This window comes from Cherax quadricarinatus, chromosome 91, assembly GCF_038502225.1.
Source record: "Cherax quadricarinatus isolate ZL_2023a chromosome 91, ASM3850222v1, whole genome shotgun sequence".
In the NCBI taxonomy this organism is placed as follows: Eukaryota; Metazoa; Arthropoda; class Malacostraca; order Decapoda; family Parastacidae; genus Cherax; species Cherax quadricarinatus.
Genome location: NC_091382.1, coordinates 6,820,539 through 6,845,422, shown reverse-complemented (window position 1 = coordinate 6,845,422; position 24,884 = coordinate 6,820,539). Strand labels below are relative to the sequence as shown.

The following is a 24,884-nucleotide window of genomic DNA, read 5'->3' as shown; positions in this document are numbered from 1 at the left end:
GCTGGCCAGACCCCTTATATAGCTTCCTTGGATGCTTTACTTTCATAGTTCCTTGATAATGTGAGTAGTCACGAAAGCGCTTGGAATTTCTCTATTCTTTCAGAGTGGTTGTTTTGCATATATATATATTATATATATATATATATATATATATTATATATATATATATATATATATATATATATATATAATGTCGTGCCGAATATGTAAAACTGGTCAATTAGCAAGAACTCATTTAAAATTAAGCCCTTTCTAAAATTTTCTCTTATACGTTTGAAGATATATTTTTTTCATTAATGTTAATGTAAAAAAATTAAATTTTGCACCAAAAGAATCTTAGAAAACTTACTTAACCTTATTATAACAAGAGCAATTTATTTTAGCCTAAGCCAATTAAATATATTTTAGATTTGTTTACAGTAATTTAAAACTAAACAAAAACAGTGAAATATATTTTTCTCGTTAGGTTCAGAATGATATTGGCGAAATTATTGCATACACAAATTTTCAATTGTCCTATATGGCAAGATGAACGTTGCTATTTAGGCCAAGATCGCAAATTCTGCCTATTCGGCACGACATATATATATATATATATATATATATATATATATATATATATATATACATATATATATATATATATTATATATATATATATATATAAAATAATATATATATTTTTTTATTATTTTTTTATTATCACACTGGCCGATTCCCACCAAGGCAGGGTGGCCCGAAAAAGAAAAACTTTCACCATCATTCACTCCATCACTGTCTTGCCAGAAGGGTGCTTTACACTGCAGTTTTTAAACTGCAACATTAACACCCCTCCTTCAGAGTGCAGGCACTGTACTTCCCATCTCCAGGACTCAAGTCCGGCCTGCCGGTTTCCCTGAATCCCTTCATAAATGTTGCTTTGCTCACACTCCAACAGCACGTCAAGTATTAAAAACCATTTGTCTCCATTCACTCCTATCAAACACGCTCATGCATGCCTGCTGGAAGTCCAAGCCCCTCGCACACAAAACCTCCTTTACCCCCTCCAACCTTTCCTAGGCCGACCCCTACCCCACCTTCCTTCCACTACAGACTGATATACTCTTGAAGTCATTCTGTTTCGCTCCATTCTCTCTACATGTCCGAACCACCTCAACAACCCTTCCTCAGCCCTCTGGAGAACAGTTTATATATACATATATTATGAGTTCCTGCAAGCCTAAAGACATGTTTGTAAATATTTCCACAGCTGATGATGACTACACAAACGCACCTGTTGGTGGGTGAGTCAGAAGACGCTGCCAGTGTCATGAGGCACCAATATAAATAAACACAAACTCAAAAATATATAAATTATGTCTGATACATGGTATAATTTATTTTATTTTATTTTCCCTACAAATTTATTTTGTAGGTGTAATCAGAAAATCGTAAATTTAAAGCCTTTTCTTTTGCTTTCAGGCTGAAAAGAGAATGGAATGTGGAGCTCTAGTCAGTGTCAAACAACGAGGATGATTGAGGTCAAGAGATTCTCTCTCAGGCGAATCAAGGAAGAAAATGCCTGAACAAGCAACCAACATCTCACTTACTTGTATCTAGGAGTCAAGCCTCACACATCCCTCACGAGTGACTCATCTGACATTACTAATGATGAGTGATCAGGAAGAGACGATTATAAGCTTGTGAGGATAATCTAACGCTTCTCGCTGTGTTATTCAATCATCTTCGGGACGTTTTCTTAAGACTGTGTGAATCTTGATTACAGATGACGAGCGGAAGTCACAGAAAAGTTGTATTTTCCTTTGAGAGAGACTTACTAAATGTAATATTTTAATCTCATTGGTTTAATTAAGATATACTTATAAATACTTTTTTTTTGGTAATACATGTAATGAAATATTTTGATAATCAGTAGAAAATTTTCAGCGTGATTTAGATATCAAGAAAGTATAGTTTAAGAATGAAAATCGTTTGAGTATATTAAGTTAGGTTGGGTCTGGGTGCAATAAATCACCTTGTTTGTGGTGGCCTTACAATGAACTCCTGGAGGCCTCACCACAGCCTGGAGAGAACAGCCAGGCTGCGACGAACTATTCTGTGGTCATGGGTGTGGGCATTTTTGTGGGCGTGGGCTGTGTGTGGGGCAACTAGCACGTGCCCTAAGGTATGCGAGTGTAAGTGGAGGGATGGGAAGGAAACTGTGTCGTGCCCAGATTCCGAATTCATCGACATCCCGCGGGGGTTGGATCCCTCTACACAAGTGCTTGATCTAAAGAATAACAATCTGCAGATTCTCCCTCGTGATGCCTTCGTCGACACAGGTCTTGTGAACCTGCAGAAAGTTTGGCTCAATTACTGCAACCTCAAACACCTGGACGGTGGCGCTTTTAACATGCTGGCCAACTTGGTGGAGCTGGATCTGAGCCACAACCTGCTGCGCTTGGTGCCCTCAGCGGCTCTCAGTGATGTATCAGGGCTAAGGGAGTTGCGTCTGGCTCATAACATCATCACGTCTTTGCCTGAGGCATCTTTTACACCCACACCAGATTTGGTGCGCTTGGATATTTCTCACAACCAGATCGAGTTGATCCACAAACGTGCTTTCCGCGGGTTGACTCGCCTGGAGGTGCTCAAACTATCGGTGAACAAGTTGAACACACTGCACGCGGAAATGGTAGTTCCTCTGGTGGCCATACATGAATTACACCTGGATGGCAACCCTTGGCACTGTGGCTGTCAGCTTCGTCCACTACGACAGTGGATGATAGAGCGCAATGTAGCATTTTCGGAGCCGCCTATGTGTGTGTTTCCTGGACGGTTGCAAGGTTACTCTTGGCAGACATTGACCCTGGACGAGTTTGTGTGTGAACCAAAGATAACAGCGGTGGCGCCCAGAGTTATGGCAGCTCACGGTGAAAATATCTCGCTATCATGTCGCCTGGAGAATGACGTGGATGCAGCAATAACCTGGTTGATAGGTGACCGTCCCCTTCAAAACGGGAGCGACTCCCAGCGGTACCGCATGCTAGAACTGGTGTCTCAGACCAGAGAATTTCGCTTGTCCAACTTGACTATCTCGGGTGCATCACCACACGATCAAGGCACCTACCGCTGCGTGGCTCACAACAAAGCTGGCACTGTCGAGGCCAACCTGACCCTTCAAGTGTCCAATGAGATCGCTGAGGTACGACTGGTAACTATGGATCGTGTCTTCGTAACTGGCGGACTGTTGAGTGTCGTTGCAATCATCTGCGTAATTCTCCTTCTACTTTTGGCCATACTTTTCCGCCGACGTCAGCGCCTTCGGCGACGTCGAGGCCAAGAAAGTGAGCACAAAAACGAGACGCCGCAATCATCGCAAGAACATGGAAGCACCTCCAGCGACTCTCATCCGAAGCTGGCGGAGTACCACATTGTGCCCACGAACGACTTGGATGAGCCGTCGCCGTTGCCAACACATTCCGATAAGTCGTGGATGTTGAGAGACGCTTCTGTCGACGACTTTCCTTCGACCAAGGAATTAGAAAAACCGAACGTGTACACAGACAAGGAGAAGAGACGACTGGCAAAGCCTGGGCAAGTAGTGAGCGGCAAAACTACCTCTCCTAGTACAGTCTCTTACGTGGAGATCCCCAAGTCAGAGACTACTGCCACCCCTCTCCAACCTATAGAGGAGAGACTGAGGTGGAAGGATACCAAATTCGACAGTAAGGATAGCCTCCTACGTCAGGCAGGTTCTCAGTTGTCCATGGGCAGCGGAGGCCATTATCCTGACCTTTTAGATTTACCATACAAGCAGCAGGAGCAAAACTCGCAGCTTCAGCAACAGCAGTCTCGACCGCCGCTACAGCTACTGAACCCAGCTTACTGCACCATGCCCAGGAGGTGAGTCATGGTAATGGTGAAAGTGGTGCATCACCTGCTCTTACTTTGGCTTAGTGGGTCCAAGGCATTAGCTAATGTACACTTACCCAAGTGTAAGTACGTAGCCCGTATATACACACGCAAGCGAGCAAAGACTCATGCCCCTCTCTCTCTCTCTCTCTCTCTCTCTCTCTCTCTCTCTCTCACACACACACACACACACACACACACACACACACACACACACACACACACACACACACACACACACACACACACCCAGATAATACTCTTGGTAATACTCTTAAAAAATATTTTATTACAAGCTGGACAAAAATGAATCTTCTCAAAATCTGCACAATAATAATAATATATAGAAAATTTGCTAAAAATTAATTGGTTAAAGCTTCATTCATTTATTTAAACCTGATGTTCTTACATAACAAAATTAATTTATTTAAAACGGTAGAAAATAGAAGCACTTCCCCTACAGTATATATATATATATATATATATATATATATATATATATATATATATATATATATATATATATTTGTATATAAATAGATATAGATGGATATATGTACGCATATATTTTCCTTTTTCACACCTACCTCCTTTCTCTCTCTTTCTCTATCTCTCTCGTTCTCACAGTTCGGGCAGCGGACAATCGAGTGAAGGAGAGGCGCCGGCAGAGTCTTCACCCGCTGAGGAAGAGTCTTCGTATATTGAGACCAGCTTCTCTCAGCCCTCCGGCAGGCGCTACAGGTGAGTGCTGGCAGCAGGATGGTTCTAGCAGCAATGGTGCTAGCAGCAGGGGGTGCTAGCAGTAGCGGTGCTAGCAGCAGGGAATGCTAGCAGCAAGAGGGTTCTACCAGCAGGGGTGATAGAAACAGGGGGTGCTAGCAGCAGGGAGTGATGAAGCAGGGATGCTATCAGCAGGGGTGCTAGCAGCAAGGGTGCTAACAGCAGAAGGGTGCTACCAGCAGAGGTGCTACTAGCAGGGGGGTGCTAGCAGCAGGGGTGCTAGCAGCAGGAGGGTTCTACCAGCAGGGGTGCTACCAACAGAGGTGCTAGCACGGGTGCTGCAGCAGGGGGTGCTACCAGCAGGGATGCTAGCAGCAGGGGTGCTAGCAGCACGGATACTAGCAGCAGGGGTGCTAGCAGCAAGGGGTGCTTTCACCTTGTGGTAGAATAGTCCCCATGACGATCGTTCACTGTCCAACGTACTTACCAAACAAGCCTTCACGCACACATTAATATGTCTGTTTTTCTGTATATCCACAACGAGATCACAAGAAATATGTAATATTTTAAAATGGAGTATAATCGCAGATAATTCAACATTTCAGAGCTTATTAACTATGTTAATAAACTCTGAAATATTAATAAACTAATATGTATAAATCCGCATATCTTAAAACCACGATATATTATCATCTCTTTTAATAAGATGCGAGTTTTTTCAAGGAATAAATAATGCTTATTTTAAAAAAATATAAAACTGACATCTATTTTGAGCTCTCCCGTGATGTCTCACATTATCAGTTCACAAAATCAATAAACTCACAGAAGTTTTATGTAGCTGAGATGTGACCTACATCCAGCCAGAGGGGTTCGATACCTCATTGAGTATAAGAGATATATTTCACACTAGTTTTGAGGTTATTAGTTACCGTATTTTCCGGCATATAAGGAGCACAAGTATGTAGTGTTTATAGGTTTTTTCAAAATAATTGTAACATTAGTAAACTGCTGAAGTGTAAACCCAGAGTCTACCCTTGAGCATATAAGGCGCAGGCTGACTTTTCAAGATTTTTGGGGGAAAAGCGCGTCTTATATGCCAGAAAATTGTCAGATCACATGTTAGGTAAAAAAAAAAAGGCCCAGCCAGGCCCATAATTATCACAATGGCTCACTTACAAATTATCAAAATGGCGATACTAGATGTACTGAGTTCAATAAGAAAAATGGCAAATTTGAGAACTGTCAACCCAGAACCAATTCTAAACTTCCACTAAGAAGTTTTAAAGTCAAACTGAATAAGCATTCTCTCGTTATCTGAGACCATTATCATAAATAAAACACATTAACTTTGAAGATGCTTAGAATTTCCTTATACGTGACCTGATATGTCAATCTTCAGCTGACGTGTGACTTAAATAGCACCAAAAGACACAATACCGTGACTGGAACAATAACAAATAACCTGCACATAGGAGGGAGGAGCTTACGACGACGTGTAGGTCCGACTTGGACCATTTACAAAGTCACACTAACAAAACGGAGAGAAGGAGGGAGTATATATAGGCCAGCAGACAGGGACGGGACAGGAGAAGTAGTAGGAAAGGAGGAATAGAGGTAGTGGTAGAGGTAGTAGTAGTAGTAATAGTGGTAGTGGAGACAGTCGAATATTAAGAGGAGCACTGCAAAGGGTAGGAGGGAAAAATAATAAAGGACAAATACCCAAGGCAGAAGAAAACCCAAAAGAGAAAGAGGAAAGAGGAAAGGAGAAAGGGGGAAGGAAAAAAATCAGGTTAAATCACGGAGCATTTTACTGTGTAATGGGAAAGGAAGGCATCTACAAAGCCAGGACAAGGATTCATACAAGGAAAGTTGTGTATAAGGGAGAATTCAACCAGACGGCGACTGTGAAAGGTAGAAGTAGGGAAGACGGTTTTAGCAGAAGACCAGTCAATAAGATGACTGTAATCTCTCATATGACATAAAAGAGCATTGTGTCGGCAAACCTAACACTACTTTCGTGCTCTCTCAGTCTGTCAGAAAAAGATCGGCCAGTTTCTCCAACGTACTGAAGAGGACAGGAGGAACAAGAAATAGAGTAGACACCAGGAGCATCTATAGAGGGAGGAGAGGAATGAACTAGATTAGTGCGTAGAGTGTTAGTCTGTTAAAGAGTAAGTTTGATGTCTAAGGAACAGAGAGAGAGGTTGAGATTAGAAAGATCGGAAATGTTGAGAAGGCAGAGGACAGAAGAGTTACCAGGAGTAGAGAGTTTGGGAGATAAGAAACTACGTGTAGCACGTGACAAGTCAGAATCTATGAAATGGGAAGGGTAGCCAAGACGGGAAAATGAATTACGAAGAGTGGAAATTTCTGATTCAAGCAACTGAGGATCACAAATGCGGAGAGCACGAAGAAAGAGGGAGATAAGTACACTTTTCTTGACAGAGAAAGCATGATAAGAAAAGTAGTGAATGTACATGACACTGTGCATAGGTTTGCGGCACACGGAAAAGGGCAAAACCTGTATCTGAGCGGTGGACATGGACATCAAGGAAGCAAGGAATTAGATTTCCATTCAGCTTTAAACTTAATGGAAGGGGCAAGATTATTAAGGACATCAAGATATGGTTGAAGAGACTAGTTATGAAGCTACAGAGCAAAGATGTCATCAACATAGCGGAGCCAGAGTGAAGGTCGCACATCAATAATAGGAAGAAGAACGGTCTCGAAGTATTCCATGTGCCGGTTATTTGTGTAATGTGACCTAACTATCATGATGGAGTTTTGGAGTAGGGAAGAATACTGAGAGAAAGGGAGTGGGAGTGCTGAGAGGGGTGAGAGGGAGAGGGGAGTAGGATAAGAGGAGTGGTGGTACTGAGAGAGAGTGTTAGTACTCAGAAAGGGGTACATGTACTGAAATATCTCTTTCCGGAGAAATAAACACGCACAGGATGCAAAGTACATTGTTATTATTATTATTATTATTATTATTATTATTATTATTATTATTTTCCTTATCATTATTTTGAAAGGATGGAGAACGTGAGAGTCGCTCCGACTAAGGGATGTACACACGCCATTTTCGTATTAAATTATTCTGGAGCAACGAGAACATTTGCATAAAGATGAGGTTGGATGTTGAGGTTGTGGTGAGGTGTATGTGTGTATGAAGTGGTGGTGTGGGGAGGTGAGGCCTGGATTTGGGTGAGGTAAGACCTTGACATGGTTGCTGGTGGTGTGGGTTCTACATGGTTGCTGGTGGTGTAGGTTGAATGTAGTTGCTGGTACTGTGGGTTAGACATGGTTGCCGTGGGTGTAGGTTGAATATGGCTACCAGCAGCCCTATCCAGACTACCAGCAGCTTGGATATGGCTGCTGGTAGCGTTCTCTGGACATGGTAGGGAAGGAGGGATGGGAGAAGAATGTGTTAGACATATGGAAAAGACCAATGAAAATCAAGTGAATCTTTTACTTAATTTCATGTGAAATATATTAAAAATATAAATCTATGTTATTAAATTGTCTTCACCTTTCTCTAGAAGACACACGAAACTGGGTTCTCCGCCATTACTTGCTCTAGAAGACACACGAAACTGGGTTCTCCGCCATTCCTTGCTCTAGAAGACACACGAAACTGGATTCTCCGCCATTAATTGCTCTGTAAGACACACGAAACTGGATTCTCCGCCATTAATTGCTCTGTAAGACACACGAAACTGGGTTCTCCGCCATTACTTGCTCTAGAAGACACACGAAACTGGGTTCTCCATCATTCCTTGCTCTAGAAGACACACGAAACTGGATTCTCCGCCATTAATTGCTCTGTAAGACATACGAAACTGGATTCTCCGCCATTAATTGCTCTGTAAGACACACGAAACTGGGTTCTCCGCCATTACTTGCTCTAGAAGACACACGAAACTGGGTTCTCCATCATTCCTTGCTCTAGAAGACACACGAAACTGGGTTCTCCACCATTAATTGCTCTGTAAGACACACGAAACTGGGTTCTCCACCATTCCTTGTTCTAGAAGACGCATGAAACTAGAACCTCCACTATTCATTAAGTTGAATGCCTCACACGGGTACAGAAACCCTCATAAATAAAAATAAATGTAAATTTCCAGCAGTGATGCCACCATCAACACCTCCATTACCATTACTCTGTTGTGAGTAAAGCAAGCCAGTTTAGATTCCATTATTATTATTATTATTAACAGTAGTAGTAGTTGTAATAATAATAGTAGTAGTAGCAGCAGCAGTAGTCGTAATAGTAGTAATAATAGTAGTAGTCGTAGCAGTAGTCGTAGCAGCAGTAGTAGCATTTTCAAGGAAAACTGAGCTAGTTGAGGGTTATACAACGCTTGATGAAGGGAATGTAAACAAGTTTTATTAAAGGAAAGGGATCAAGAAGCATCGTTGTGATACTAAATGCTTTGCAAGGCGCTTTTACATAGTCATTGGTGATGACATAAGCTCGGATCCAGCCTCCTTGTGGTTGTGGTTATTGCTGTTGTTGGTAGTGGTGGTGGATGGTGGTTGTGGAGCGGAAGTGGTTTAATTAACCCGGCAAAGGTGGAGGTGTTTGTTAATTCCTATCATCCTTGTTAGGTGCGGGAGTTGGGTGAACCTGACGGAGGTGGAGGGAACTGCTAACACTTATCCTCATCCGCCCATCAGACACCAGCTATCTCTGCCAGACACATCCCACGTCCTGAGCCCCCGCCTCCACACCCTCGAAGATCTGATGGCTGCAGCCAGGTACGTACCGGACTGACATTTCACTGTATATACACACACACACACACACACACACACACACACACACACACACAAACAGCAACCGGTGAAGAGGCGGGGCCAGGAGCTAGGACTCGACCCCTGCAACCACAAATAGGTGAGTACAAATAGGTGAGTACACACACACACACACACACACATCTTACCTCCCTTCACCCTCACCTAATTTGGGGCTTAGTAACCCTCCTTAAGTTACGTCCTGATTAAAACGTGTGGAACATCTGGGTATCATAATTTGTAGACGTTTCTCCAGTCAGTGTTTTTATCAATACAGTAAAGTCATTTCTTGATTAAAAGTCTACAGATAAAGATACCCAAATGTTATACATGTTTCTAATTCTTGTAGGTAATGTATACCAAGGTACGAAAACTCAGAGTGGGTCGAAACTCCTCTCGTTTTCGTCCTGTCGTTCTCAAGCTTAACTTCATATTGCTCCTAAACGGACCGAAACATCGTCAGTTTGTATTATCTATACTCAGATTTAACAAGTTTTATTCTGAGACCATTATCAACCCCAACATTATTCTGAGACACCATTATCAACGACAGTATTATTCTGAGACACCTTTGTCAACCACAACATTATTCTGAGACACCATTATCAACGACAGTATTATTCTGAGACACCATTATCAACCACAACATTATTCTGAGACACCATTATCAACGACAGTATTATTCTGAGACACCATTATCAACCACACCATTATTCTGAGACACCATTATCAACCACAACATTATTCTGAGACACCATTATCAACCACAACATTATTCTGAGACACCATTATCAACCACAACATTATTCTGAGACACCATTATCAACCACAACATTATTCTGAGACACCATTATCAACCACAACATTATTCTGAGACACCATTATCAACCACACCATTATTCTGAGACACCATTATCAACCACAACATTATTCTGAGACACCATTATCAACCACACCATTATTCTGAGACACTATTATCAATCACAACATCATTCTGAGACACCATTATCAACCACACCATTATTCTGAGACACCATTATCAACCACAACATTATTCTGAGACACCATTATTCTGAGACACCATTATCAATCACACCATTATTCTGAGACACCATTATCAACCACAACATTATTCTGAGACACCATTATCAACCACAACATTATTCTGAGACACCATTATCAACCACAACATTATTCTGAGACACCATTATCAACCACAACATTATTCTGAGACACCATTATCAACCACAACATTATTCTGAGACACCATTATCAACCACAACATTATTCTGAGACACCATTATCAACCACAACATTATTCTGAGACACCATTATCAACCACAACATTGTTCTGAGACACCATTATCAACCACAACATTGTTCTGAGACACCATTATCAATCACACCATTATTCTGAGACACCATTATCAATCACAACATTATTCTGAGACACCATTATCAACCACAACATTATTCTGAGACACCATTATCAACCACAACATTATTCTGAGACACCATTATCAACCACAACATTATTCTGAGACACCATTATCAACCACAACATTATTCTGAGACACCATTATCAACCACAACATTATTCTGAGACACCATTATCAATCACACCATTATTCTGAGACACCATTATCAACCACAATATTATTCTGAGACACCATTATCAACCACAACATTATTCTGAGACACCATTATCAACCACAACATTATTCTGAGACACCATTATCAACCACAACATTATTCTGAGACACCATTATCAACCACAACATTATTCTGAGACACCATTATCAACCACAACATTATTCTGAGACACCATTATCAACCACAACATTATTCTGAGACGCCATTATCAACCACAACATTATTCTGAGACACCATTATCAACCACAACATTATTCTGAGACACCATTATCAACCACAACATTATTCTGAGACACCATTATCAACCACAACATTATTCTGAGACACCATTATCAACCACAACATTATTCTGAGACGCCATTATCAACCACAACATTATTCTGAGACGCCATTATCAACCACAACATTATTCTGAGACACCATTATCAACCACAACATTATTCTGAGACACCATTATCAACCACAACATTATTCTGAGACACCATCAGTCATCTCTCCACCACGAAAATGTTAGCAAAATTTCTGTTAATCACGTACAATACTAAAATATTATTTAACAGTGCAGTACTGTGGTATTACAGATTACAGTACTCACTCTTCTGTATCAACAGACGGACTCCACTACTTCAGAACTCAGTCAAATTATGACATATCAGTTTCATGATCTGGTTTTGTTCCAAGTACGATACTGAGACTTCATATCCATTTCCCTTAGTCTTATCTTAGAGGTGAGAGGGACAACTTACGACTGCTACAATAAGAACGAGAGAGAAATTAATCATAACAAAGATGGCGTCCCTCGTTGTCTGCCATTTGTGATGCAAAAGAAGCCTTGTGCCCATTTCAGGACATTTATTAACTGATAAGCTGTATAGCCCTTGTGGCTTAGCGCTTCTTTTTGATTATAATAATAATAATATTAACTGATAAACTGATCCATGAAATTGTAGCGCTTATGAGTAATTTTCAAGCAAATACTTATTCTCTCTCTCAATATTATTATTATTAAGACGATATGGGAACATTGTAGTTTCTCACAGCTTACCTTATTCGATACTAGCTCTTATTTTGAGCTAGTTTTTAGGAATTTTCTTTCACCTTATTATATGTAAACATTTGCTAAAATGTCTAGTAATGACTAGTAATGTCTAGTAATGACTAGTAATGTCTAGTAATGACTAGTAATTACTAGTGCGCAGAAGATATGGATCAAACAAGTGTGGAACGTCCAAATTAGCACTTAAAATGACTGGTACCAAAACTTGAGCCTCGTTTCGTAAAGTTTACCGACTTGTTCGTAGTTTACAGTCTTCACTTGGGGTAAATTTTCGTTCGTAAGTACACTGTGTACTTATATGAAATGCGCAGGAGCTGTGTGTCCGTGTGTTTACATTTTTACAACATCAGTAACATTACACAGCTCTCGTCAACATCAGGATGTTTATACGAACAGAAACACCAGACAACTGTCATCACAGCAAGACTAGCAACTGTCATCACAGCAACACCAGACAACTGCCATCACAGCAACACCAGACAACTGCCATCACAGCAACACCAGACAACTGCCATCACAGCAACACCAGACAACTGCCATCACAGCAACACCAGACAACTGCCATCACAGCAACACCAGACAACTGCCATCACAGCAACACCAGACAACTACCATCACAGCAACACCAGACAACTGCCATCACAGCAACACCAGACAACTGTCATCACAGCAACACCAGACAACTGTCATCACAGCAACACCAGACAACTGTCATCACAGCAACACCAGACAACTGTCATCACAGCAACACCAGACAACTGTCATCACAGCAACACCAGACAACTGTCATCACAGCAACACCAGACAACTGTCATCACAGCAACACCAGACAACTGTCATCACAGCAACACCAGACAACTACCATCACAGCAACACCAGACAACTGCCATCACAGCAACACCAGACAACTGCCATCACAGCAACACCAGACAACTGCCATCACAGCAACACCAGACAACTGCCATCACAGCAACACCAGACAACTGCCATCACAGCAACACCAGACAACTGCCATCGCCGCAACACCAGACAACTGCCATCGCCGCAACACCAGACAACTGCCATCGCCGCAACACCAGACAACTGCCATCACAGCAACACCAGACAACTGCCATCGCCGCAACACCAGACAACTGCCATCACAGCAACACCAGACAACTGCCATCACAGCAACACCAGACAACTGCCATCGCCGCAACACCAGACAACTGCCATCGCCGCAACACCAGACAACTGCCATCACAGCAACACCAGACAACTGCCATCACAGCAACACCAGACAACTGCCATCGCCGCAACACCAGACAACTGCCATCACAGCAACACCAGACAACTGCCATCGCCGCAACACCAGACAACTGTCATCACAGCAACACCAGACAACTGCCATCGCCGCAACACCAGACAACTGCCATCACAGCAACACCAGACAACTGCCATCGCCGCAACACCAGACAACTGCCATCGCCGCAACACCAGACAACTGCCATCGCCGCAACACCAGACAACTGCCATCGCCGCAACACCAGACAACTGCCATCGCCGCAACACCAGACAACTGCCATCGCCGCAACACCAGACAACTGCCATCGCCGCAACACCAGACAACTGCCATCACAGCAACACCAGACAACTGCCATCACAGCAACACCAGACAACTGCCATCGCCGCAACACCAGACAACTGCCATCACAGCAACACCAGACAACTGCCATCGCCGCAACACCAGACAACTGCCATCGCCGCAACACCAGACAACTGCCATCGCAGCAACACCAGACAACTGCCATCACAGCAACACCAGACAACTGCCATCGCCGCAACACCAGACAACTGCCATCACAGCAACACCAGACAACTGCCATCGCCGCAACACCAGACAACTGCCATCACAGCAACACCAGACAACTGCCATCGCCGCAACACCAGACAACTGCCATCGCCGCAACACCAGACAACTGCCATCACAGCAACACCAGACAACTGCCATCACAGCAACACCAGACAACTGCCATCACAACAACACTAGACAACTGTCATCACAACACCAGACAACTGCCATCACAACACCAGACAACTGCCATCACAACAACACTAGACAACTGTCATCACAGCAACACCAGACAACTGTCATCACAGCAACACCAGACAACTGCCATCACAGCAACACCAGACAACTGCCATCACAACACCAGACAACTGCCATCACAGCAACACCAGACAACTGCCATCACAGCAACACCAGACAACTGTCATCACAACACCAGACAACTGCCATCACAGCAACACCAGACAACTGCCATCACAGCAACACCAGACAACTGCGATCACAGCAACACCAGACAACTGTCATCACAACACCAGACAACTGCCATCACAACAACACTAGACAACTGCCATCACAACTACACTAGACAACTGTCATCACAACAACACTAGACAACTGTCATCACAACACCAGACAACTGCCATCACAACAACACTAGACAACTGCCATCACAACTACACTAGACAACTGTCATCACAACAACACCAGACAACTGTCATCACAACACCAGACAACTGCCATCACAACAACACTAGACAACTGCCATCACAGCAACACCAGACAACTGCCATCACAGCAACACCAGACAACTGTCATCACAACATCAGACAACTGCCATCACAGCAACACCAGACAACTGCCATCACAGCAACACCAGACAACTACCATCACAGCAACACCAGACAACTGCCATCACTGCAACACCAGACAACTGCCATCACAGCAACACCAGACAACTACCATCACAGTAACACCAGACAACTACCATCACAGCAACACCAGACAACTACCATTACAGCAACACCAGACAACTGTCATCACAGCAACACCAGACAACTGTCACCACAATACTGCCTACACTACCACTAACCCCCACCTCTACCACTAACCCCTACCACCAATACCACTAACCCCTACCACCAATACCACTAACCCCTACCACCAATACCACTAACCCCTACCACCAATACCACTAACCCCTACCACCAATACCACTAACCCCTACCACCAATACCACTAACCCCCACCACCACTACCACCAACCACCACTACTACAAACCACCACCACCATTCCACAGCCACCACTAACTACCACTAACCACCACCACCACAACAACAACCACAATATCCCTCCACAGCCTTAACTAACAATGCTCCAAATGGCCCATCTCTCTCACTTTCTCTCTCCTCATTCTTATAAATGAATGAGCCACTAAATTCCAAGTAATGAGACTTTTCCCATCCATTCATTCCACAGTCAAACTCTCAACATTTATTCTCAATATCTGTAAATTCTCTTGGGCCTAATTCTCCTAAAATTCTGCAGAATTTCGAGAATTTATTTTTTGCAGTTTTTGGTGGTTAAGATGTGACGGAATTAATAGATAGTGCGAAGTGAAGGAAGTAGATGGGAAATGAATGGAGTGAATGAAATGAGATGAAATAAGTAGATTAAATGAGTTGATGGAAGTAGATGAGACGAGATGAAGTAGAAAGTGGATAACACGAGATGAAGGAAGTAGATAACACGGGATGAAGTAGATAACACGGGATGAAGGAAGTGGATGAGCTGAAGGAAGTAGATAACACGGGATGAAGGAAGTGGATGAGCTGAAGGAAGTAGATAACACGGGATGAAGGAAGTGGATGAGCTGAAGGAAGTAGATAAACTGAAAGAAGTAAATGAAAAAAGAATGAACTGTACAAAAGGAGAGAAATTGATAAATCGAAATGAAAGAGGAAAACCAGAGGTGAAAAAAGAAAGAAAACGAAACGGGACGAAAGACATAAAAAAAGAAAATAGAAAAAGTGAAAGAAAAGCAAATGACGCGAGAGAGAGATAGAGAGAGATAGAGAGATAGAGATAGAGAGATAGAGAGAGATAGAGAGAGAGAGAGAGGTGGCCTCTTCCTTCATACCTCCTCCTTCAAGACACTTATTTTGCTTGACTTATGAGGCTATTTACTTTGGCCTATATAGCCATTTACTTTGGCCTATGTGACCATTTAGTTTGGCCTATGTGACCATTTAGTTTGACCTATATGACCACTTAGTTTGGCCTATATGACCATTTAGTTTGGTCTGTGGCCATTTAGTTTGGTCTATGTGACCATTTAGTTTGGCTTATATGGCCATTTAGTTTGACCTATATGGCCATTTAGTTTGCTCTCTGTGGTCAATTAGTTTGGCCAATGAGACCATCATCTTTTAACGAGAATAATTATAATGTAGAGAAAATTACCTACAATATAATAGGTAAAAGGCCAAAAGTGCAACTAATGCGACATTTTATTGACGAAGTTCCTGGAGAGCGAAACATTGTCACGGTAAAATGTCGCAGTGGTCGCGCTTGTGTCCTTTTACCTAATTAGAGTAATTATGCAACCAGGCCAGGAGGCCTGGTCACAGACCGGGCCGCGGGGGCGTTGACCCCCGGAACTCTCTCCAGGTAAATCTCCAGGTAAACTGACTAATACTCAAGCCAGAACTAAAATTATTGACTAATACTCAAGCCAGAACTAAAATTATTGACTAATACTCAAGCCAGAACTAAAATTGACTAATACTCAAGCCAGAACTAAAATTATTGACTAATACTCAAGCCAGAACTAAAATTATTGACTAATACTCAAGCCAGAACTAAAATTATTGACTAATACTCAAGCCAGAGCTAAAATTATTGATTAATACTCAAGCCAGAACTAAAATTGACTAATACTCAAGCCAGAACTAAAATTATTGACTAATTCTCAAGCCAGAACTAAAATTATTGACTAATACTCAAGCCAGAACTAAAATTATTGACTAATACTCAAGCCAGAACTAAAATTATTGACTAATACTCAAGCCAGAACTAAAATTGACTAATACTCAAGCCAGAACTAAAATTATTGACTAATTCTCAAGCCAGAACTAAAATTATTGACTAATACTCAAGCCAGAACTAAAATTATTGACTAATACTCAAGCCAGAACTAAAATTATTGACTAATACTCAAGCCAGAACCAAAATAATTTTCAATAAAACTTAAACGCAGAAAGATACCATCATACTAATTTTTAATTAGCTAAATCAGCAATAAATTAAGCCAAAAACATCAAAACGAAGACGCCAGAAATATCCCAGAGAGTCCTGCAAATCTGGCTTCTAATCTTAATGCATTTCTGTGATCACGATTCCTCCACTTGAGCTCAGGATCTCCCGACCAAAGGAAGTGCAGTAGATTCTCGCTAACAGCCAGGAAAATACTTTCTCGTTCAGGTAGGAATGTCTATAAAAAATTGTCCCGGTATAAGGCATATATACCTGTAAACGTCTATTGATTATATCTCGAGGGTGTTTGGGGGCTGTGTATGTTCAGTAGCCCTATCTGCCCTATCAGCCCCTATCAGCCCCTCAAAGAGAATTTGATAAGACTGGTTCCTCGTTTTGGATATAAAAAGAAAAATCAATGATTAAGGAATTTTATTAATATATAAAACTAGTAAAGAATATTAAACGCTTAAACATGAAATTAATCCTAAATGAAGTAATGAAATGAAAATTAAATATATAATTAGTGACTTAAAGTTAATATGTACACAATACATAGTGGAGAATAGTGCCATGCTGGTGTTCTGGTGCCATGCTGGTGTTCTGGTGCCATGCTGGTGTTCTGGTGCCATGCTGGTGTTCTGGTGCCATGCTGGTGTTCTGGTGCCATGCTGGTGTTCTGGTGCCATGCTGGTGTTCTGGTGCCATGCTGGTGTTCTGGTGCCATGCTGGTGTTCTGGTGGTATGCTGGTGTTCTGGTGCCATGCTGGTGTTCTGGTGCCATGCTGGTGTTCTGGTGGTATGCTGGTGTTCTGGTGCCATGCTGGTGTTCTGGTGCCATGCTGGTGTTCTGGTGCCATGCTGGTGTTCTGGTGGTATGCTGGTGTTCTGGTGCCATGCTGGTGTTCTGGTGCCTTGCTGGTGTTCTGGTGGTATGCTGGTGTTCTGGTGCCATGCTGGTGTTCTGGTGGTATGCTGGTGTTCTGGTGCCATGCTGGTGTTCTGGTGCCTTGCTGGTGTTCTGGTGCCATGCTGGTGTTCTGGTGCCATGCTGGTGTTCTGGTGGTATGCTGGTGTTCTGGTGCCATGCTGGTGTTCTGGTGCCTTGCTGGTGTTCTGGTGCCATGCTGGTGTTCTGGTGGTATGCTGGTGTTCTGGTGGTATGCTGGTGTTCTGGTGGTATGCTGGTGTTCTGGTGGTATGCTGGTGTTCTGGTGGTATGCTGGTGTTCTGGTGCCTTGCTGGTGTTCTGGTGGTATGCTGGTGTTCTGGTGCCTTGCTGGTGTTCTGGTGGTATGCTGGTGTTCTGGTGCCTTGCTGGTGTTCTGGTGGTATGCTGGTGTTCTGGTGCCTTGCTGGTGTTCTGGTGGTATGCTGGTGTTCTGGTGCCTTGCTGGTGTTCTGGTGGTATGCTGGTGTTCTGGTGCCTTGCTGGTGTTCTGGTGGTATGCTGGTGTTCTGGTGCCTTGCTGGTGTTCTGGTGGTATGCTGGTGTTCTGGTGCCTTGCTGGTGTTCTGGTGGTATGCTGGTGTTCTGGTGCCTTGCTGGTGTTCTGGTGGTATGCTGGTGTTCTGGTGCCTTGCTGGTGTTCTGGTGGTATGCTGCTGTTCTGGTGCCTTGCTGGTGTTCTGGTGGTATGCTGGTGTTCTGGTGCCTTGCTGGTGTTCTGGTGGTATGCTGGTGTTCTGGTGCCTTGCTGGTGTTCTGGTGGTATGCTGGTGTTCTGGTGGTATGCTGGTGTTCTGGTGCCTTGCTGGTGTTCTGGGGGTATGCTGGTGTTCTGGTGGTATGCTGGTGTTCTGGTGCCTTGCTGGTGTTCTGGTGGTATGCTGGTGTTCTGGTGGTATGCTGGTGTTCTGGTGCCTTGCTGGTGTTCTGGTGGTATGCTGGTGTTCTGGTGCCTTGCTGGTGTTCTGGTGGTATGCTGGTGTTCTGGTGCCATGCTGGTGTTCTGGTGGTATGCTGGTGTTCTGGTGGTATGCTGGTGTTCTGGTGGTATGCTGGTGTTCTGGTGCCATGCTGGTGTTCTGGTGGTATGCTGGTGTTCTGGTGGTATGCTGGTGTTCTGGTGCCTTGCTGGTGTTCTGGTGCCTTGCTGGTGTTCTGGTGCCATGCTGGTGTTCTGGTGCCATGCTGGTGTTCTGGTGGTATGCTGGTGTTCTGGTGGTATGCTGGTGTTCTGGTGGTATGCTGGTGTTCTGGTGGTATGCTGGTGTTCTGGTGCCTTGCTGGTGTTCTGGTGGTATGCTGGTGTTCTGGTGCCATGCTGGTGTTCTGGTGGTATGCTGGTGTTCTGGTGCCTTGCTGGTGTTCTGGTGGTATGCTGGTGTTCTGGTGCCTTGCTGGTGTTCTGGTGGTATGCTGGTGTTCTGGTGCCTTGCTGGTGTTCTGGTGGTATGCTGGTGTTCTGGTGCCTTGCTGGTGTTCTGGTGGTATGCTGGTGTTCTGGTGCCTTGCTGGTGTTCTGGTGGTATGCTGGTGTTCTGGTGCCTTGCTGGTGTTCTGGTGGTATGCTGGTGTTCTGGTGCCTTGCTGGTGTTCTGGTGGTATGCTGGTGTTCTGGTGCCTTGCTGGTGTTCTGGTGGTATGCTGCTGTTCTGGTGCCTTGCTGGTGTTCTGGTGGTATGCTGGTGTTCTGGTGCCTTGGTGTTCTGGTGGTATGCTGGTGTTCTGGTGCCTTGCTGGTGTTCTGGTGGTATGCTGGTGTTCTGGTGGTATGCTGGTGTTCTGGTGCCTTGCTGGTGTTCTGGGGGTATGCTGGTGTTCTGGTGGTATGCTGGTGTTCTGGTGCCTTGCTGGTGTTCTGGTGGTATGCTGGTGTTCTGGTGGTATGCTGGTGTTCTGGTGCCTTGCTGGTGTTCTGGTGGTATGCTGGTGTTCTGGTGCCTTGCTGGTGTTCTGGTGCCTTGCTGGTGTTCTGGTGCCATGCTGGTGTTCTGGTGCCATGCTGGTGTTCTGGTGGTATGCTGGTGTTCTGGTGGTATGCTGGTGTTCTGGTGGTATGCTGGTGTTCTGGTGCCATGCTGGTGTTCTGGTGGTATGCTGGTGTTCTGGTGGTATGCTGGTGTTCTGGTGCCTTGCTGGTGTTCTGGTGCCTTGCTGGTGTTCTGGTGCCATGCTGGTGTTCTGGTGCCATGCTGGTGTTCTGGTGGTATGCTGGTGTTCTGGTGGTATGCTGGTGTTCTGGTGGTATGCTGGTGTTCTGGTGCCATGCTGGTGTTCTGGTGCCATGCTGGTGTTCTGGTGCCATGCTGGTGTTCTGGTGCCATACTGGTGTTCTAGTGCTATGCTGGTGTTCTAGTGCCATGCTGGTGTTCTGGTGCCATGCTGGTGTTCTGGTGCCATGCTGGTGTTCTGGTGGTATGCTGGTGTTCTGGTGTCATGCTGGTGTTCTGGTGGTATGCTGGTGTTCTGGTGGTATGCTGGTGTTCTGGTGCCATGCTGGTGTTCTGGTGCCATGCTGGTGTTCTGGTGCCATGCTGGTGTTCTGGTGCCATGCTGGTGTTCTGGTGCCATGCTGGTGTTCTGGTGGTATGCTGGTGTTCTGGTGGTATGCTGGTGTTCTGGTGGTATGCTGGTGTTCTGGTGCCTTGCTGGTGTTCTGGTGGTATGCTGGTGTTCTGGTGCCTTGCTGGTGTTCTGGTGCCTTGCTGGTGTTCTGGTGCCATGCTGGTGTTCTGGTGCCATGCTGGTGTTCTGGTGGTATGCTGGTGTTCTGGTGCCATGCTGGTGTTCTGGTGGTATGCTGGTGTTCTGGTGCCATGCTGGTGTTCTGGTGGTATGCTGGTGTTCTGGTGGTATGCTGGTGTTCTGGTGGTATGCTGGTGTTCTGGTGCCTTGCTGGTGTTCTGGTGCCTTGCTGGTGTTCTGGTGCTATGCTGGTGTTCTGGTGGTATGCTGGTGTTCTGGTGCCTTGCTGGTGTTCTGGTGCCTTGCTGGTGTTCTGGTGCCTTGCTGGTGTTCTGGTGCCTTGCTGGTGTTCTGGTGCCATGCTGGTGTTCTGGTGCAATGCTGGTGTTCTGGTGCTATGCTGGTGTTCTGGTGCCATGCTGGTGTTCTGGTGCCATGCTGGTGTTCTGGTGCCATGCTGGTGTTCTGGTGGTATGCTGGTGTTCTGGTGCCTTGCTGGTGTTCTGGTGGTATGCTGGTGTTCTGGTGGTATGCTGGTGTTCTGGTGCCATGCTGGTGTTCTGGTGCCATGCTGGTGTTCTGGTGCCATGCTGGTGTTCTGGTGCCATGCTGGTGTTCTGGTGCCATGCTGGTGTTCTGGTGGTATGCTGGTGTTCTGGTGGTATGCTGGTGTTCTGGTGGTATGCTGGTGTTCTGGTGGTATGCTGGTGTTCTGGTGCCATGCTGGTGTTCTGGTGCCTTGCTGGTGTTCTGGTGCCATGCTGGTGTTCTGGTGCCATGCTGGTGTTCTGGTGCCATGCTGGTGTTCTGGTGCCATGCTGGTGTTCTGGTGCCATGCTGGTGTTCTGGTGTTGCTGGTGTCCTGGTGTTGCTGGTGTTCTGGTGCCATGCTGGTGTTCTGGTCGTATGCTGGTGGTCTGGTGGCATGCTGGTGTTCTGGTGCCATGCTGGTGTTCTGGTGGTATGCTGGTGTTCTGGTGGTATGCTGGTGTTCTGGTGGTATGCTGGTGTTCTGGTGGTATGCTGGTGTTCTGGTGCCATGCTGGTGTTCTGGTGGTATGCTGGTGTTCTGGTGGTATGCTGGTGTTCTGGTGGTATGCTGGTGTTCTGGTGCCATGCTGGTGTTCTGGTGGTATTCTGGTGTTCTGGTGGTATGCTGGTGTTCTGGTGGTATGCTGGTGTTCTGGTGCCTTGCTGGTGTTCTGGTGGTATGCTGGTGTTCTGGTGGTATGCTGGTGTTCTGGTGCCTTGCTGGTGTTCTGGTGGTATGCTGGTGTTCTGGTGCCTTGCTGGTGTTCTGGTGCTATGCTGGTGTTCTGGTGCCATGCTGGTGTTCTGGTGCCATGCTGGTGTTCTGGTGCCATGCTGGTGTTCTGGTGCCATGCTGGTGTTCTGGTGCTATGTTGTTCTGGTGCCATGCTGGTGTTCTGGTGCCATGCTGGTGTTCTGGTGCCTTGCTGGTGTTCTGGTGCCTTGCTGGTGTTCTGGTGCCATGCTGGTGTTCTGGTGCCATGCTGGTGTTCTGGTGGTATGCTGGTGTTCTGGTGCCATGCTGGTGTTCTGGTGCCATGCTGGTGTTCTGGTGCCATGCTGGTGTTCTGGTGCCATGCTGGTGTTTTGGTGCCATGCTGGTGTTCTGGTGCCATGCTGGTGTTCTGGGCGCTGGTTTGGAGCGCTGAGCTGTTGTTGGTGATGCTAATGTTGTTATTAATGCTGGTGTTGTTGGTGATGCTGGTGTTATTGGTGATGCTGGTGTTGTTGGTGATGCTGGTGTTGTTGGTGATGCTGGGGAGGAGTGGTCACAGGTGGATGTGACTGTTGACACACTGAGTAGACAGTGACCACAACACTAGCAGAGATTCTGACGAACAGAGATACTGGGATCCTCTGACCACCACAACACTTGTGAAGTAGTTAAATCGCCAGCAGAGAACCACCATTAAGCGCTGGTGGGGTTATAGCTGGGAAACGGCTGCTGGAATGGTGTGTGGCTGACTTCGTGTCGGCTACGAGAGGAAAAGGTTCCAGTATATCCACAGATGCCACATTGAAAGAAGGATCAATCCAAGATCAATGCTTCCCTATTTATCTCGCCTGTGTCGGATGACCCGAGCCGACAATCAAGGCTTAAATACAGAAATAAAAAATTACACGCCAGTCGAGAAATCCCTCGCATGATAGGCGTAGGGACTTTAAAAGAAATGGTAAGGATTAAATGACGACTTAACACTACGTAAGTGCAAATCAGGAGAGGAAAAATTTTGCAGAATAAAAACAAAAACAAGAGTGAAGATCTTGTTGAAACCAAATTAACCCGAGCACATAATAAATTAATCAGGAGCGGAATGAATGCTTACAGATTTGATGGGAGCCGAAAGTCAAGTGTCTGACAACCGGTACAGAAGGGGAGGAGGGGTGGTAGTGGGAACGATGCACTCACCTAACAGAATAAGCAGACTGGCCAACAAACTACCACCACCACTCCTATCTAATGAACTTTTCCCCTCACAGGGGTCAACACCCCCCGGCCCGGTCCGTGACCAGTCTTTTTTTTTGAGAATAAGACGCATGTACAACACCGGAGTATTTTTTGTAAATGTATGGTGCACAGTACCAACAAGATGACGGATGTGCAACATCTGGGTAACTACTACTCTTCCAGGTATATTTATTCCTTGTTCTCACTACTATACAAACACTGCGAAAAACATTAGAAAATCCGTCTGTACTTAATCAGTATTACACCTTAATTATTTACGTAATTGAAAGCATTTGTCAATTTCATTTTCATTGTTTTACTGCTTTTGTGTCCATTGATTCGATTTTTTCCTTTTGAATCGGCTTTTTCCTACTGCATATTTTCTCATCTTGCATTTTTTTTTCATCCCGCATGTTGCTTCGTTATTTTGTTTCGTTTTTCATCCCACCGTCATTTCCTCTCATCCTGCATCATCTCTCATCCTTCATCTCTTACCATGAATTTTCACGTCTCTAGGCAACCCATCACTCATCTTGTTTCTCTCTCATTACGCAGCATCTTCCCTCATCTTGACAACTCTACTTTATCTCTCATCCCCCGTCATCTCCTCTCATCCTGCATCATCATCCTCATCTTGTATCATCTCTCATCTTGTATCATCTCTCACCATGCATCTTCACTCCACTGGACAACTCACCCCTCTGCATCATTTCTCATAACGCACCATCTTTCCTACTCTTGACAACTCTCTCGTTTTTATACAGAGGAGAACTTGGAGTTGACGGAGGCGCAGTAGGTGGCAGCGAAGTGGATGCTCCAGATCCTTGTAACTTGGAGTACCACGCGGCGCAGCTGGAGAAGTTCCTTATGGAGTATAGGAGTCTGCAGGAGCAGCTCTACAGAATGAAGGAATCATACGAGGCCAGCCAACGCTCAGAGAGGCAAGTCCAACACGTAGGATCTTGGTAAGACTTATGTGCAGCACTTATGTGTCTTTACTGATGACAAAGGCACCTAAGTATAACACAAGTGTTATACTTATCACCTATTGCAAACCAGTTACTGTAATAAGGATATGCCCTGGATCTTACTTATCTTACACAAACAAGTCAAACATCGAATATATTTTGATTCTTGCTTACAGAAGTCAGCATGACACACGCCGAGTCTCTTACAAATCTTACTCACGATAACAAACCACATTCTTATCTTCCAATATTGCTCATAAGCTAATAAATCACACCTTATCATACTAATATTGCTCACAGTACAACTGATTCGAAATCGTTTAACAAATACCATATTTTCCGGTCAAAAACTACTGAAATATTTTAAGATATTTTTTTTTTTAGGTCTAAATTTTTCGTATCGGCAGAAACTGCCAGCATTTTGTTTTTGTTTAATCAGCTTGTTCTGCTGTGTAGAGTATTATGCTTTATTTGAAAGCGCCTTTCATAAGACGAGTGCCTTGATGATGAAGGGTTCTTGGTCCAAGGAAGTGGATTATACTTGGTAACGTCCCATTCCTTTTGATCTAATTCCTTCACTATATTATTATCATTATTATTATTA

General features: G+C 44.5%; 1 protein-coding gene across 3 annotated transcripts in view; it reads left to right on the top strand.

The window, feature by feature from the left end:
- Positions 1-24,884, top strand: part of LOC128704827 (uncharacterized) — a 285,286-nt gene that overhangs the window by 248,801 nt on the left and 11,601 nt on the right. For all 3 annotated transcript variants that reach the window (XM_070104358.1, XM_070104360.1, XM_070104359.1), the window contains 4 exons: positions 1,462-3,885; positions 4,522-4,635; positions 9,226-9,375; positions 24,077-24,253. In XM_070104358.1, the coding sequence (XP_069960459.1) occupies positions 2,036-3,885; positions 4,522-4,635; positions 9,226-9,375; positions 24,077-24,253 (2,291 nt within the window). In that variant the 5' untranslated portion in view covers positions 1,462-2,035. The remainder of the gene's footprint in view (positions 1-1,461; positions 3,886-4,521; positions 4,636-9,225; positions 9,376-24,076; positions 24,254-24,884) is intronic.